General features: G+C 43.5%; 1 protein-coding gene across 2 annotated transcripts in view; it reads right to left on the bottom strand.

Annotated features, from left to right (window-relative positions):
* Nucleotides 1-17,336, bottom strand: part of PLXNC1 (plexin C1) — a 237,013-nt gene extending 219,677 nt beyond the window's left edge. The window contains exon 1 of one of the 2 annotated variants that reach the window (XM_031940840.1): nucleotides 16,145-17,336. In XM_031940840.1, the coding sequence (XP_031796700.1) occupies nucleotides 16,145-17,245 (1,101 nt within the window). In that variant the 5' untranslated portion in view covers nucleotides 17,246-17,336. The remainder of the gene's footprint in view (nucleotides 1-16,144) is intronic. The other variant, XM_031940839.1, reaches the window with a different exon arrangement.
* Nucleotides 17,337-17,904: the final 568 nt, after the last annotated feature.

Raw genomic sequence — 17,904 nt, 5'->3', positions numbered from 1 at the left:
TCCAGTTTCTAGCCACTAGAAAGAGGGCTGCCACAAACATTTTTGTACATCCAGGTCTCTTTCCTTCCTTTAAGATCTCTTTAGGATATAAACCCAATAGAAACACTGCTGGATCAAAGGGTATGAACAGTTTGATAACTTTTTGAGCATAGTTTCAAATTGCTCTCCAGAATGGCTGGATACACTCACAGTTCCACCAACAATATCTTAGTGTCCCAGTTTTCCCACATCCCCTCCAATATTCGTCATTATTTTTTTCTCTCATCTGAGGTATATAGTAGTATCTCAGAGTGGGAGACAACATTTTTAAAAAGTATGTAAAAAACACATGATATACAAGATAAATTGGAATGCACTCAATTTTTAAGGGGGATCAGGAAAAGTTTTCTGTAGAAGGTAGAATTGTAGCTGAATGGATATGAGGAGGAATGATTGGTGAAAATGCATTGTCAGGAGATTCTGTGCTTGTGGGAAGGACAACAAGAAGATCAGTATCAAGGGGTCAATCAATTAATAGACATTTATTGAGTACCTACTATGTGGCAGGCACAGTGTAAAGTGATGGAGATACAGGAAAAAAAAAGAGGCAAAAGATAATCCCTGCTCTTAAAAAGTTTATAATCTAATGGATCAAAAATGACATAAAAGTAGGAGTAGGGGTAAGGTATAAGGAGATAGGAAAGGTAGAGGGGGCCAAGTTATGAAGGGCTTTGAACATTAAAACAGACAATTTTATATTGATCTTGGAGGTGATGGATGTCTTTTACTGAGTTGAGGGAAGGTATGTGTGGTTAGGTGTATGTATGTGAGAGAAAGGAGAGAGAAGGGGGGAGGGGGAGGAAAGAGAGAAGAGAACAGAAGGGAGAAAGGAAGAGGATAGAATGGAAAAGGAAGAGGGAAGAAGGAAAAGAGGAGAGGAAAGATGCAAGAGGAGAGAAGGAAGAGGGGAGAGGAGAAGAGGGGAAAGGGAGAGAGACTGAGACTCATTAGTCCTGAGTTTTAGGAAGATCACTTTGGCAGCTGAATGGAGGATGAACTGGAGTGGGAAGAAAGAGGCTTGAAACAACTAGCAGATTATGGTAATAGTCCAGGCATAAGGTGATGAGGGCTTTCATGAGGGTAATGGCCATGTCAAGATAAAAGGGCAGGATAAATATGAGATATTTCAAAGATAATTTTTTTTTATTATAATAACTTTTTATTGACAGAACCCAAGCCAGGGTAATTTTTTACAACATTATCCCTTGCATTCACTTCTGTTCTGATTTTTCCCCTCTCTCCCTCCACCCCCTCCCCTAGATGGCAAGCAGTCCTATATATGTTGAATATGTTGCAGTATATCCTAGATGCAATATATGTGTGCAGAACCAAACAGTTCTCTTGTTGCACTGGGCGAATTGGATTCAGAAGGTAAAAATAACCCAGGAAGAAAAACAAAAATGCAAACAGTTTACATTCATTTCCCAGTGATCTTTCTTTGGGTGTAGCTGCTTCTGTCCATCATTGATCAATTGAAACTGAGTTAGGTCTCTTTGTCAAAGAAATCCACTTCCATCAGATTACATCTTCATACAGTATTGTTGTTGACGTATATAATGATCTCTTGGTTCTGCTCATTTCAGTCAGCATCAGTTCATGTAAGTCTCTCCAAACCTCTCTGTATTCATCCTGCTGGTCATTTCTTACAGAACAATAATATTCCATAACATTCATATACCACAATTTACCCAACCATTCTCCAATTGATGGGCATCCATTCATTTTCCAGTTTCTAGCCACTACAAACAGGGCTGTCACAAACATTTTGGCACATACAGGTCCCTTCCCCTCCTTTAATATCTCTTTGGGATATAAGCCCAGTGGAAACACTGCTGGATCAAAGGGTATGCACAGTTTGATAACTTTTGGGGCATAATTCCAGATTGCTCTCTCCAGAATGGTTGGATTCATTCACAACTTCACCAACAATGCATCAATGTCCCAGTTTTCCCACATCCCCTCCAACATTCATCATTATTTTTTCCTGTCATCTTAGCCAATCTGACAGGTGTGTAGTGGTGTCTGAGAGTTGTCTTAATTTATATTTCTCTGATTAATAGTGATTTGGAACACTCTTTCATATGAGTGGTAATAGTTTCAATTTCATCATCTGAAAATTGTCTGTTCATATCCTCAAAGATAAAATTAACAGGACTTGACAACAGATAGATATTAGAGGGGCTGCCGAGAGTGAGGAATCAAGAATGACACCCAGATTGTAACCTGAGGGACTAGGAGGATGGTGTTCAATAGGCAGTTGTAGGTGGGAGATAAGAGGTTTGGCAGAAGTGGTTGTTGAGTTGTTTCAGTCCTGTCAGACCCTTTATGACCCATTTTGGGATACTGAAGTGGTTTGCCACTTTCTTTTCCAGCTCATTTTATGGATAAGGAAATTGAGGCAAACTTGAGTGACTTTTCCAGGGTCACACAGCTAGTAAATGCCTGAAGCCAGATTTGAACTGAGGTCCTCCTGACTTTCAGAGCTTTATCCACTTCATTACCTAGCTGTTCTCCAGAACAACTTAATAAATTCCTGAGAAATTATAACATCATCAGATGAAATACTATGGAGGGAAAAGAGAAAAAGGAGCTAGACAGGAAAGAGAGAAGAAGAGAGAGAATAGAGAGAGGGAGACAAGAGAAGGAAAAAAAAACTGCTACCACTGATGAGTTAAACTGGGTTAAATACCCTACTCTTTGGCTTAATTCTGTGTGATTAGGCCAGTCTCTTCTAGGTCTTCATCTTTATAATGTAAGGATTGAACTAGTCTTTGAGATTCGTTTCAACTGTAAAATTTGGACCTCTCCCTAACAAATCACCACTAGTCCAGCTTTCTGCAGCCTAACATTTTCTCCAATATGTTTGTTAATCAGGATCTTGATAGAAGAGACAAGCATTGCCGTCTATGGCACTGTCCATGCATGAGAATAGTGCCTGTCAGTAGGAGAGAGCCCCTAAGGTTGTCATCTAGGAGAGTCAATCAATCAACAAGCATTTATTACCAAATTACCCAAGCGGATGGAAATATAAAAAGCAGATCTGAGATAACCTTTAGGAGCCATGAATGGTGATCAATAAAATCCTGAAGTCCATTCGGCATGTGTAAGAAAGGGAGGATGTGGGGCAAGTTTGAAAGAATGAGTAGAGACCTCTAGCCAGGAATTACTTTCTTTGCTTATTTTGGAAAAAAAAAAAAAAAAAAAAAAAAAAAAAAGAAAGAAAGAAAGAAGAAAGAAAAGGAAAAAAAAAAGGCTGACTTCAGGGAAACCTCCAGCATAAAGGGATACTTAACACCTGTGGAGCTGAGCAAAAAGGCCAAGAACACCCCCTGTGTCCAAAGAAATATTCTTTCTCCCTTATGGTCTATTTTCCACATCACCCTTCTCTGCCCCCTTAGGACATAATCAGGCAGGCAGCTCTCAGCCTCTCCTGGCCAGTTTATTATGTATAATTTATTTCTGAATGCCCATCTTTGCTTGGCCTTTGGTGCCTAACCAGGCTAATGCCTCCTAATGATGCTTTTGTCAGCTGTCCTTTAGAGACAAAATCCAATCTTGATTTGGCTTTTTGAAACTTCTCCACATCTGAAGTATTCTTGGTTCTTTTAGAGGTCCTATTCATCCTCTCTCCATCATATCTAATCACCAAGTTTCAGGGACACAATTCAGACACACATATGTGTGTGTGAGAGAGAAAGACAGAGAGACAGAGAGAGAGAGAGACAGAGAGAGAGAGAGACAGAGAAAGAGAGACAGAGAAAGAGAGAGAGAAAGAGAGAGAGAGAGAGAGAGAGAGAGAGAGAGAGAGAGAGAGAGAGAGAGAGAAGATGAAGAAAGAGCTAAAAAAAACAGGCTGCACATCCTGGAAAGATTCAGTTTTTCTACAATCTTCAGAGCAAGGTCTCATTTGAGATGATGTTTGTGAAATTGAGGACTTTTTTTAATGGGGCAAAAACAGTCAAGATCAAGAAAAATCTAACTTGTACAAAATTATTCTTTGGTGAAAACTGCAGAAAGTGAAATTTGATCACAGAAGAAGGTGGGATGATCTTAGGCAAATTAGGCTTTGTGCCTCAGTTTCCCCATCTACAAAATGGGGGGAAAGTCCTTTCTGACTCTGAATCTATGATTCCTACAACCTGTTAAATAGAGAGTTGGAGCAAATGATCTAAAATTGGGAGAGAGGGTAGAGGAGATTGGATAAAACAATCTTGAAAGTCATTTCCAGCTCCAAGATTCTGTTCCATGGTAAAGGCACAACTTAGCCAAGTCCAAGGTGGGGGAAGGGAGGAAAATAAAGAACAAAAGAGTAAAAAAGAGGGGTGAGGTAGAGGAGAATTTGGTATTAATCTTTGTTTTGCATTCACTTATCTGTGTATAAGTTCAATTCAATTCAATAAACAATTAATAAGCACCCCTTATGCCAGGCACTGTACTAAGTGTTAGAGATACAAAAAGAGGCAAAAGATAATTTCTACCTTTCCCTTCTCTTCCTTCCCCCTTTTCAGCCTGGCACACAGAAAAGAATGTTGATTTTGAAGACCAAGATCCAAATTCCAGCTCCATTATCAGCTTGGTATTAGTACATTAGAGTTAGCCAGTACATAGAGTGCTGGATCTGGAGTCTGGAAGACCTAAGTTCAAATCCAGCCTCAGATACTTATTATCTGTGTGATCCTGGGCAACTCACTTAGTTCTGTTTGCTTCAGTTTCCTCATTTGCAAAATGAGCTGGAGAAGGAAATGGCAAACAACTACAGTCTTTGCCAAGAAAACCCCATAGACAATACTGTATGTATGGTCCATTGCTTCTGGAGACAGAAAGATCTGACTTAAATCCTATCCTGATACCAGCCTGATCCAAGTGCAGGAAAACTCATGTAATCACTCTGTGCCTCATTTTCCCCACTTTCTAAAATAAGGGGTTTGGACTTGGCTTCTTCAGGCTCTAAATCTATGGTCTATCTCAAAGCTTCTTAAACTGTGGGTTTCGACCCTACAGGGAGTCACATAATTGATTGTGGGGATCATAAAAAAATTTGGCAACAGTAAAAAGTATCAAATATTTTGCTGATTTAATTCTTTATATAAAAATAAACCTTCATCTCATTAGTATGCAAATATGCTTTTATCTTTAATAAGTGGTAAAGTTATATGTATACCAAAGAATTGTTTTAAAATAAATCTATGAATTATTAACAGCAAACATTTGATCTGCTTTTATGTATCCTGGACTGCATAAAATCTCTGGCAAAATGGGATCACAAATGGAAAAAAATGTAAGAAGCCCTGATCTGTCTGACTCTGGACAAATTAGTTAGCCCCTTTATACCTTAATTACCTCATCTTTGAAATTACACTGAGAAAATTAAACTAGATGACCCGTAAGGTCTCTTAGAATTAAATTTTTGGTTCTCAGATTGTTTTGTTCTTGACTCTATACTCCTAAAGCCTATCACAGTTCCTTTAATACAATAGGACTTTAATCAATGCTTGTAGAATAAAACAAACAGAGGATCTAATCAGGAAAGAAATACTGGGCTGAGAGCCCATGATTCTTTGCCAATGAAGGTCTGTTCCCACACCTCCCTGCCCCAACCTCTTCTTCCAAAAAGGAATATAGAATGTTATTCCCTAAACCCATCCCACAATGTTCAATACTGATGACAACTCCAGTGGCCTAGACTTTAGGTGATGGGGAACCAGGCACCAAAACACTGGATCCTTCCAACCCAGGATTTCCAGACACTAAGGGGATTTTCTGGGTCTTTTTTCCACCCAAAAACAAATCTAGCTCAACTTTATTTCTACTTTTGCTTTGAATCTCTTTGGCAGTTCATTTTGAATAGTTATTTACACTTTGCTTGAACTGGTTCTGAAGACATTTCCTCATTATTTCCTTCATTGTGTCCCCATGGGCACATCTCATTTGATGATGTTACATTCCTACAACTGAAATCACCATTTTTAGTTGAATAACAAGATTTTGCCCTCCTAGTTTTTGTTGTAGCTGTGGCTGGATTTTGTTTCTGCTCACTCTCTTCCTCTGTATCTCTCAGTAACTGGAAAGATAGGAGTTTCCCTAAAAAGGGAGGGTAAGATCTTTTCCAACTACTCCCCCAAGTTTCCATTGGAAATTACTTTGTAGTTATATTACATATACTTTGTATTCACTTCTCTATGTACATCCTCTGCCCTTCACTCCATACATGTTAGCTCTTTGAGAACAGAAAAAAAAAATTTTTTTTTCGTTCTCTATGTCCAGTGCCTACACATAGTAGATGTTTAATAAATGCTGGTTGTACTGAATCAAATATAAATTCCTTGAGGGAAGGAACTCTTTGGTCTCTTTATCTCTAACCCTACTATACAGTAAGTACTTAATAGATACTTCTTATATGAAAAAAAAATGAAAAAAGAACACTATAACTCACATTTTTATTGCACTATCTGGTTCACAAAACAACATACATCATCTCATTTGATTCTCACCTATGCCAGAAAGAGCACTGAGGACTTGGGTTCAAATACCAACTCTGATGCTTATTACCTGTGCTATCTTGGATGTGTCACAGCCCCTGCCTCAATTTGAGCTGCTTCATATGTCAAGGAAGGGGATTAAACTACATAGACTCTGAGTCTCTTCTCTAAGGGAAGTTATAATCCTATGAACAATCTGATGAAGAACATTATTGTTTCTGTTCTTATGTCTTGTGTTCCCAAAATCCATATGTCTTCCTAGAAATGAGGAAACTAAGACTTGGAGAGCTGAAATGACTTTGCCTATCATTACATGGAGTGTCAGCATCATGGACTCAAATCCAAACCCTATGACTCCAAGCCCAGTGTTCTTCCCACTGTACAATCTAGCCTTGAGAGAATCAAGGGTGCCAAGACCAAGTATGAGATACAGGACATTGTTTGACAATAGTAGAATGATGATGACAATGACAATATCTAATATTTAACAATAATGACTAACATTTAATTAAGGTAATACTTTTATTTTTTATTTTAATTTTTTAAAAGGTAGTGCTTTAAAAAAAAAAAAAAAAAAACTATCCCACCTAATTTTCCAATGATCCCATCAGCCAGAGTTAGAATAGCCTCCATTTTACTGACAAGGAAACTGTATCTCGTGAAAGGCAGCCTGGGTAGATAGCTGACCTTAGAAGCAAGAAGTTCTGAGTTCAAATATCACCTCTGACAGACTGCCTTGGTGACCCCATTATTCATTTTCTCAATGGTTTAGAAACTCTCTCAGTCTACATTGATAGGAGTATCCTTCTCAGCCATGATTGATCTACATTGATAAAATTACATCTACAGTATAAAAATAAAAAAACAAAATTTTAACTGAGACTCAAAGGAAATTCAGTCTCACAGCTAATAAATATTTAAAATAGGACTTTAACCCAGATGGCAAAGCAAATTGGAACAACCACTGAATTCCAAGCTATAAGATTCCCAAGTTCAGAGACAATTATGTGGCACAACGAATAAAGTACTGGCTCTGGAGTCAGAAGAACTTGAGTGCAAATTCAACCTCAAGTACTCACTAGCTGTGTGACCCTGGGCAAGTCACTTAACCCTGTTTAACTTTTTTAAAAAAAGTTCCTAAGGTCAACTCCTTAGCAACCTGTGTGAATTTGGACGAAGTCACTTCACCAATCCATGCCTCAGTGACCTCCTCTGTAATACAATGCGATTGAGCTGACCTCTCTTCCAGATCTAAGTTTCTAGTAACTTTTGTACCCTAACCATTACATTGAATGACCTTTCCAATCTTCTTAAGCCTTATATTCTACTGCATATTCTTAGATCCAGCAACACTGGCCTCCTGGCTATATCCTGAACAAGACATTTCATTTTCTTGACTCTGGGCTGTCCCCCTATGCCTAGATTATTTTCTCTTGGCTTCCCCGATTCTCTTCAAATCCCATTTAAAATCCCAACTATCTACAAGAGAAATCTTTCCTGATGCCCCATAATTCTAGAGTCGGTCCTGTTATTGCTTTATCCTGTAAGTAGCCTATTTGTATGTTTGGCATGTTATCTCCTCCAAAGGTTGCCTCCAAGAACAGGTAATATCTTTTGCTTTTTCCTTATATTTCTATATCACAGGACTTGGCACATAGTAGGCATTCAACAAATGTTTATTGATTGACTAATGATGAGTATACCAGAGATCTGCACAGGGCAGTCAGGTAACCTATAGCACCAGCAGTCCTCAAAAATGCTAAGCAGACACATTTGACTGGGGAGACTTATAATTGTTTCCCCTTATTTCTAATTCTCTATTTTACAGGGTTGCTGTGATACCCTTCCCAGGGGGAACATTCCACTTTAAGTCATGAATTTTTTGTTACTTTAATTTTTAATATACTTTATTGATGCCCTTTATCATTATATCAATCATTCCTTACCCCCTCCAGGTTGAACCCTCATTTATAACAGAGAAAACTTGGAGTCATTGCAATTTATTAACGTCCCTTTTAAAATATGGCCCAGTGTTCCAGATGTGTCTGCCCCTGGCTGTACACAGTGGGATTCTTATGTCCAGAGATCAGGACATTTGGCTTCTAATAATGTCACCCAAGACCGAGCTAGTGTTCTTGGCAGCTGTGACACATCCACCGTTGGCTTCCATAAAGCTGGTGAGCCATTAAAATGCTCATAAGCTAGCATTTAAAGCCTTTCCTAGCTTCCCTCCAGAGTCTAGCTTTCCAGACTTATATTATTCTCTTTTGTGCACTTTACAATCCAGCTAAACCAAACTTCTTGTCATTCCTTGCACGGTACTTGGATTATAGTTAAGTGCTCAATAAATATTTTTTCATTCATTTCCTATTTTCCCATATTTGACTAGGTAGTGCCCCATAGTTCTGTACTCCCCTCCTTTCAAGGCAATTGGGATTCCTTTCAAGGCCCAGTGTCACATGGCCAGTAAGCATTAAGTGTCTGAGCACAGATTTGAATTCAGATCCTTCTGACTCCAGGACTAGTGTTCTATCCACTGTGCCATATAATTGCCCCTACACTTCTCCTCACCAACTTAAAAAATGTACCTTCCTTCAAAACATCCTCTCCTTCTTATCCCTTCCATTTGCTACACTCCCTCCTTAGCACTTTCTATTTAATTCTCTACATGCATATTGTCTCTTCATCAGTAAAAGGTAAGCTCCTTGAGGAAAGGGATTATTGCATTATTTATTTATTTGTTTGATTGTTTATTTATTTTTGCTGGGGCAATTGGGATTAAGTGATTTGCCCAGGGTCACACAGCTAGGAAGTATTAAGTGTCTGAGGGCAGATTTGAACTCGGGTCCTCCTGACTTCAGGGCTGGTGCTCTATCCACTATACCAACTAGCTGCCTCTGTATTTTTAATTTTTAGTACATTTTATTGATGCCCTTTATCATTATATCAATCATTCTTTGTCCCCTCCAGGTTGAACCCTCCTTTATAACAGAGAAAACCTGAAGTCATTGCATAGTTGTAATATTGTTGTAACAAGTTGTAACATTGCACATAGTAATAGATTTCTGGCATACAGAATAGAAATTTGCTGAATGAATGAATGAATGAATGAATGCCATGTTACAAGAAGGCAGCTTCTAACTCTCCATATTTACAAACAAAATCAATGCTTATGGAATCTTACCACTTCCTCCTAGAGACCTTCCCTGATTTCCCCAATTATTAGTATTTTCCCTACCTTGTAATTACTCTGAGAATACATTATATTTACTCTTACATGTAAGAGCTGTTTCCTCCCAGTAAAATGTAACTTCCTAGAAGGGCCTTTCTTGTATTTGGAACTCTACAGCCCAGCATGGTACCTGGGTACATAGTTAAGTTAATAATAAATTCTGGTTGATTGACTGATTGTTGGAAAGTGCAGTCTCCTCTGGGTCTTCCCACTCTCCACTTGTACAACTTTTTTTCCCTTAACTTTACATTCATCCCGGTGAAATTTTCATTTTCCGTGGGTTTTCATCTGAAGAGCTTGTTAACCCAAGTGAATCTCTAATTGGTAGTATGTGAGGGGAATATATATGATGCATATGGAGACATATATATGTATAGCATTCAAGTTTTCAAAGATTTATGCTGCCGCTGGCACTGGTGCTCCTGCTAATAGAGATGGACTTTACGAGTCACTGTGGCAAACAAACAAACAAAAAGGTCCATATCCAGGTGATGATGTCTCTGAACTAACTTACCTAGACTAGCCCTTCAGTGAGAGCCAGACTAGCCTTTCTGTCTTGGCAACAGTCGCCAAAGCTTTTGTTCCCCTGCCTCTGTCTTAGAGAACCCCAGTCACCTTTTATGCCATGCCATGTATAGGACTAGAGAACACACACACACACACACACACACAAATAAACATAGCTAGATTATGAGCCACAAGTGGAGCCAAAAGAGCCACTGAGATTATGGATTCACTGAAATAGCAAGAGAGAATGACAGATCTGGAAGAGACTTTTGAGCTCATCTCATCCACCTTCATCATTTTACAGAAGGAGAAACTGAAGGATGGAGAGGGTAAGGCCCAGAAAGCTTAAAATTCTTGCCCAGGATCACACAAGTAATGTCAACCCCCAGATCTTTGACTCTAGAGCCAGAGTTCTTTCTACATAGACTTCTATCAAGAAGTTCCCGGAGCAACTAAATGGTGTAGTGGATAGAGCATCAGCCCTGAAGTCAAAAGGACCTGAGTTCAAACACTGTCTCAGACACTTAATACTTCCTGGCTGTGTGACCCTGGGCAAGTCACTTAACCCCAATTGCCTCAGCCAAAAAAAAAAAAGTTCCCAGAGTATAGAATGGAAAATAATAGAAATGGAGGCAGAAGATACTGGATGGATTACACTAACATCCTAGCTTGTCAGCTGCTTGATTTTAGACATTTCATCTGAAAGGTAGTATATATGTTGGGAGGATGGGATGGACATGGCAAAGTACAATAATTTTGGAATCTGACCATCTAGGTTTCATTCTTTGCAACTATCATTAAGTTTGAGTATGTCACTTGACCTCTATGCCCATTCCAAAGATACTAACATAAGTGCGTCTATATGTATTTATATGTAAATATAAGTATGATATATATATATATATATATATATATATATACACACACACACATGCATATAGAATAATAATTCTAGAGCTCAAAGGAGGCCATCAAAGGATCAGAGATGGGAGTTGAGAGATAACTTAGAAGCCATCTAGTCCAACCTTTTCATTTTACAGATGGAGAAACTGAGGCTCAATAGGTGAAGTAACATATAAAAGGTCATAAGACTATAGTAAGATACTGTAGGAATCTGATCTCCAAATCCAGCCCCTTTCCACTCCATGACCTGCCTCTCACCTTGTCAGAAATGTGAATGATCTTGCCAAAGCTAAGATCCCTGCTCTGAGAATACAGGTCTCATTAAAGGCTCTGGGAAAGTGGATGAGATGATCTATGTGGTGTGTTTAGTGGTCTTTCCCATCAAATACATCATCTCAATTCAAGCCTAGGGAACAATGGTTCTAAGTTCTTCGAGAGCGGAGACAGTTTCTTTTTGTCTTTATATTCCCTTCCCAAATATCTAAATGCAGTTTCCAGCTAATAAGAACAGAGATCTTAGAGTTAGGAGGACTTTGGAGGTCATTAAGCACCATCTCCCCTTTTTAAAGATGGGCAAGAGGATCAGACAGGTTAAATTACTTTCTCAAGGAGTCTGGCTGGGCTGAATCTTGAACTCAGTCCTGTAACTGCAAGTTTAGCATTCCTCATCTCCCTGGGAACTAAGATTCTCCATCAGAGACTAACAAACAAAGCCAAGAAGTATCCCGGTGCCATCGTCCTTGTGGAAACCATGGAGCTCATATGTCTTCAAGGGTGCTGAACAAAAAGCCCTTTGACATTACATTAGTACCTGAGAAGGAGACCTTCTGGTCCACATTAGATAAATTCCTTTTCCCAAGCATTCATGAAATAGCCCACTTTAGGTGCCAGGACCCATATTAGGCTTAGAGGCGTCAGAAATAAAAAAATGAAAGCAGTCCTTGTCCTCAGAGAGCTCACATTTTGCTGGATATAAGTTGGGGATATATATATAAGAAGTCAAGACAAAATATACATGAGTGAAGTCTTGAAGGAAAGTAAGGGGTTCCAAATTTTGGAGGGAGAAAAAGAAGAGAAAGAAAAAAAAAGGGAGAGGGAAAAGGGAGGGGGAGATGGGACAGAGGGGGAAAAAAGAGGGAAAAGGAGGGGAGGAAGAAGGGAAAAAGGAATGGAAGGAGGGGAAAAAGGAGATGAAGAAAGAGGAAAAAGATGAGAAAAAGGAAAGGGGGAAGAGGGAAAAGAAACAGAAAGGGAGAAGGGACGACAGACAGGGAGAGACCAAGTATATTCCAGGCATAGTAGATAGCTGTAGGTACAATGATCTAGGGGTAGGAAACAAGGTTGGGTTCCCTCAAAGCAGGGCAGTTGGTCAACGAATTCTCGGTATTAGAAGGGAAACCATTAATCTTGAGATAAGAAGAAAGCAAATAAACAACCAAAAAAAAAAAAAAATCAGCAAAACCTATCATAAACTGTGGTTAGATAGCCATCAAGGGCACAAGAAAGAACCCAGTAAATCTACTCACTCCATGCCAATGAATTACTGCTCTGATTCTGATGCCTGTTCTGAAGACGGATGGCTGCTGGAATCTATTTAGCTTCCATCTATCATGCTTCAAGCCTCATGCTTGAGTCACCTATTAATTAAATATGCTTTTCCCAAATGTATTGGTACAGGAAAATAAAATCCAGGGCAAAGAGGATCAAAAATGTCACTTGTTAGAATAACAAGTAAAAAAGGGGACTCCATTACAGTGGGTCCCGTTTTGATCCCACCTGTGCCTACTGCCTTGTCCTTTAAACACACACACACACACACACACACACACCTTCTTCAAGAAAAACCACTTTTCATTCAAATTCCTCTGGAAATTCAATTCCATTAAGGCTTTTAAAGGCAACTTATCAGTGAGAAATTTACCTAAATGAAGATTAAAAAAAAATCCTCCGCCCCCACCTGTGCAGCAGTTGGATGCTATTGTTTGAATGAGAATATATTATTTAACTTGGATGACAAGCTCACCGGGTGGAGAACCTGTCTTTTATACAAGAACCTTCTGATTGGAGAAACGGGGAAGTGTTTCACAAATAATAACAGTAACAAGCTAAGGCAAAAGGCCTGAAGGGCCCCATTTAAACAATTCCCTCCCCCTGATTCAGATTTTAACCAGCATTTGAGAAAGTTGTCCTGATTCCTGGTGCAATTTCAGAAAGATGACTCTCCTGTTTAATCAATAGGCATTTATTAAGTGACTACTAAATGCTGGGGACTGGGGGGGGAGGGGCGGGGGCGGGGAGGAGATGGGGGGGAGAGGGGGAAGAGAGGAGTATGGTACAAAGACAAAATGAAATAAAAAGCTAGAGAATGTATGGAGGTAAGTAGCTTCATCTTCCTACTCCCACCCATCTCACCTCCACCCCACCCTACCCCTTTAAACAGGAACACTTGACTCAGTTCAAGTTTTTGTAGGGATTTTTTCCTAATTTCAAGAGCATCCAAGACACCTGCTAAGTCTGGAAGGGCACTAAGGAAGTCATCTAGAACCCAGTGGGTGGGGAAAATGCAGCCAGGAGAAATGTTTTGGCTCCACAAGTCTACACAGCTGTCAGATGGCAAGAATTGGACATCCAGAGTTGTAATCTGCTGGGGGCTTTCTAAGCTGCTATGTAATTAACCCTAGAGACCAAGTCTGCCTGAGCCTTAATATCAAGCAATATTTTAAGGGTCCCGAATCATCGGAGAGAAATAGACAAGCAGATCTTCTGCCAACCTAGACAGCGTGAAGACCTAACACGGTATTCAATATTAATTATGCTTGTGAAACCAAGACATGGCCATTTAAAGCCCAATGCACGTACTTAATTAGAAGCAAAACAAAACAAAACAAAAAACAAAATCTAGAAACTAAGTGAAGGGGGCTGCATGCCCCAGAATCGTTGCTTAGAGACACAGATCTGGACATCAGAGGACTTGTTTTTTATTCTGATACAAGAGTTACTGAGACATTTGAGTTTGATTTCTTTCTGCCTCAGTTTCCCCCATCAGGAAAACAAAGCTAATTATCACTCGCTCTTAGGAGTTTATAGGATCACATATCAAGAGCTTAGAGGAATCTCAGAGACAATCCAACTCTTTGGGAGAGGAGGAAACTCTGGGTCACACCCAGGTAGTAATTATATCTGAAGTGAGATTTGAATCCAGGTCTCCTAATTCCAGAACTAGTGCTCTTCTTTCTGCTGTATCATCTCTGACAAAGAACAATCCTCCTCAAAAAATTAAGACAATCAATTTTACACCCTGCCAACACCACAAATATAGGTTCAGACATAAAGAGGTGAAAGGAACTTTAGCTAGTCCAACTTCATCAATTTTCATGTATACTGAGACCCAAAGAAGGAAATCAGTTTGCCCCAAAAAACAGGTAGGCAGAACCATAATTTTTATACTCCAGTCTGTTGACACTAAACCCAGCCATCTTTCTGTATCAACAGGCTACATACTTCGAGAATTGTAGAGATAGGATGGATCTTTAGAGATCGACCAGGCTTCCCAATCCCCTTTTACAGATGCAGAAACTAAGACCCAGAGTGGATGAAGTGAGATCTTTTCAAACAGACCAGTTTTCCCCTTCCTTCCAGATTCATTTTATATCAAAACAATGGAAACACCTGTAGCCTTCCAATTCTGGTCTTTGATTTCTGGCCAGTTATATAAGAGCATCAGCTCTCAGCATGCTACCCTCTCAGGATCTGTCGGCAGAGGAGATAATGCCAGCTGGTTGTGGACAAAAAAACTCTGCTACCCTGGAAGCATTCAAAGGTTCTAGTAATCCCCATCCACCAACAGCTCTTGAACTGCTACTCGATTTCCCCAGTCAAAGAAATGCCAATCTTGAGAGCTGAAGGCAGTGTCTACATTTGGAGCCCAAGGCTGAATCAGTTATCAATCTGTATTTTGCCACAAGGGTAGTGTAATCCCAGGGAGACATCAGTCTTCAAACCGGGGACTCAAGATACACATGTTGCAGAACACCCCTTTTTCTCCTCCTCTCTTTCTCCGCAAGGCCAACTCCAGGCTGCCCTCCAGCTAGGGGCCCCACTGCCTGTGGCATCCAAAAACTACTGAGAAATATTCTGACACTGAGTGTCCCTCGAGTCTCCCGTGTACTCAAGAAGGTGAGCGGACCTCTCCGAAGACATTGACCTCCTCCTCCTCCTCCTCCTCTTCCTCCTCCCCCGTCAACTCCCTATTTCATCGTCCCATTAGAATAAGCGTTCAGAAGAGGTTCAGCACCCGGCAGGAACTTTTCAGTCCGAATACCCTGGGACCAAATAAGAAATCCAAGGATTCCCCGGGGATCAGAGCTTCATAAATACGACCAGCAGTCCCCACAGGGCTTGGGCGTGACATGCATGCCATTTGCTTCCAAAGCCCTCCCACCTCAGGGCAGTGTTCTGGTAACTAGTCCGAAGCGAAGGGGAAAGGAGATGAATGAATGGAAGCTTGGACGGGAGGAGAAAAGAATGACCAGGATCAAATCCCATTTCCCTTCTCAAAAAGGCAGCAGAGTCTACATCTAAAAGGGGTGGGGGGGTGGGGGGGGGGAGAAGATGAGGCTAAAAAATTAGGTAGGAAGGGTGTGCCCTCTCTCCTCTCTCGGAATTGGAGAGAGCCATCCTCAGGCGGGCATTACAGCCAGCTCCCAATGCTAGGGAAATGCAACTGAGCAGGATCTCATAGGATTTCTGGTCCCAAGCTGCTCGCTCTTTCCTTGCTTTTTTTTTAAGCCCCTGGGCTCTTTGGGATGGGCATGGAGCCCTCTGAAAAGGTAGCCCCGGTTGGCAGGCAGGTGGATGCAGAAATCTGGTGGCTAGTTGTTTTCAATTAAAGTCTCCCTCTCCTTCTTGCTGGCTCGCGCACACGCGCATTCGCGCACCCCAGCACCGAGGCGCGCGCCCGCCCGCCCGCCAGCCCCGCACTTACACAGTTCTGGTTTTCCGGGATTAGGAAGTCCGAGCTGCAGGTCCGCGCTCTCGCCTGGATCTCGCTCATCCGAAAGAGGCAGAGCGCCGTGGTGGCTGGCGAGCGCCGGGCGTCGGGCTCCGGTCCGACGGCAGCGCTGAAGACCCCGGCCCAGAGGCCGAGGGGCTCCAGCAGACTGGAGGAGAGTAGCAGGCGGCGGCCGTCGGGGTGGCCGCGGTTGCAGTCCAAGGCCACCTGGCCCTGGAAGTCCACTCGGGTGCTTTGCGCGATGCGGGCCATGGCTGAGGCGCGGGGGGCGGCGCCGCTCGTGTAGTTGTAGGGGTAGTAGGGGAAATAGACGCTGCCGTTCCAGAGGAAGGCGTCCACGAAGTGCAGGGTGCCGGCCCCCGGCTGCAGCTTCAGCTGCCCGTCCTCCTCGGTGAACAACTTCTCCGTGTCCTGCAGCGTGATGGCCGTGTTCAGGTCCGACGCCGCCGGGCCGCACCGGGGGCGGTCCTCGGGCTCGGGCAGCACGTAGGTGGCCGCCACCGCCAGGTACCAGCGCTGGTCCTCGGGCGCCTGGTACACCACGCCGGCCGTCGAGCCCCGCGGGTGGCACGACACCACTTCGGGCCGGCTGAGCAGCTTGGTGAGGTTGAGGCTGGTCAGGGGCCGCACCTCGCAGCCGCCCCGGTTGAAAGTCCAGCCGGTGAGCAGCAGCCCCCCGTCGCGGCCGCCGTCCGCCCCCTCGCGGTAGGGCAGCAGCAGCTTGCTGAAGCTGCTGGCCGGCCGGGGCCGCGCGGGGGGCGGCAGCGCCACGGGCTCCGAACAGTTGCCGGGCTGGTCCTCCTGGTGCAGGCGGGAGAGCTGCCTCTGGAGCGTGTGGTCCAGCTGGTGCAGGCAGCTGCCGCTGGCCACGAACACGCCGTGCTTGCGGCTGGCCGCCAGGGCCCCGATGGCTTGCTCCGAGCGCCACGGGGGCGCTCCCTCCGGCGCGGCCAGGGCGGGCGCCCGCGGGGCCAGCAGCAGCGCGGCCAGGGGCAGCAGCAGGGGCAGGGGCGGCCGGGGCCGGGCGGCCGGGCGGCGGGGGCGCGCCGGCCCCTTCCTCCCGGAGACCTCCATGGGGCTTGGGCGGCCCCCGGGCGGTGGCGATGGTGGAGACGGCTCAAGTGCGCGCGGGGGGCGGCGGGGGTGACGGCGGCGGCGGCGGCGGCTCCAGCTCCTGTGGCCGCCCCATGCTCGCGTCTCGCCGGAGAGGAGGGAGAGAAGCGGCGGCGGCGGCGGCGGCTCGGGAGCCCGTGCAGGCAGCTTCGGCGGCAGCAGCAACACTAGCCGTGCGCGCTCCCCTTGGTTCCCTCCTCTCTCTCCTTAGCCGTAGAGTTCCTCTTTTCAGCGCTGGCGCTCGGAGGGAGGAGGAGGAGGAGGAGGAGGAGGAAGAGGAGGAGAAGGAGGAGGAGAAGAAGGGGAGGGGAAGGGAGGGGAAGGGTGGAGGGGAGAAAGGCCCGCGGGGAGGGGTGGGCTGGAGAGGTTTGGAGCGGTCGCGCACTTTACGGAGCCATTGTGAAAGTGGGATGCCCCCGGCCCCCTTCCCCATCCTCTTCCTCCTCCCTCCCAGCTCCACGCCCATCGCCCTCCCCTCTTGATTCGGCGAGATAGGGAGGGGGAGGTCTAGTGATTTGGGTTACTGTGTAGGTGGCCTCTTTCATCTTTTCATAACAAAGCTGAGCTGTGGCTGCTGCTGCTGCTGCCGCCGCTGCCGCCCCGGTCGCCTCTACTTCACA

Source organism: Sarcophilus harrisii, chromosome 5 (genome assembly GCF_902635505.1).
Source record: "Sarcophilus harrisii chromosome 5, mSarHar1.11, whole genome shotgun sequence".
In the NCBI taxonomy this organism is placed as follows: domain Eukaryota; kingdom Metazoa; phylum Chordata; class Mammalia; order Dasyuromorphia; family Dasyuridae; genus Sarcophilus; species Sarcophilus harrisii.
Note: the sequence above shows the minus strand (reverse complement) of the source record. Positions and strands in the feature narration are given on the sequence as shown.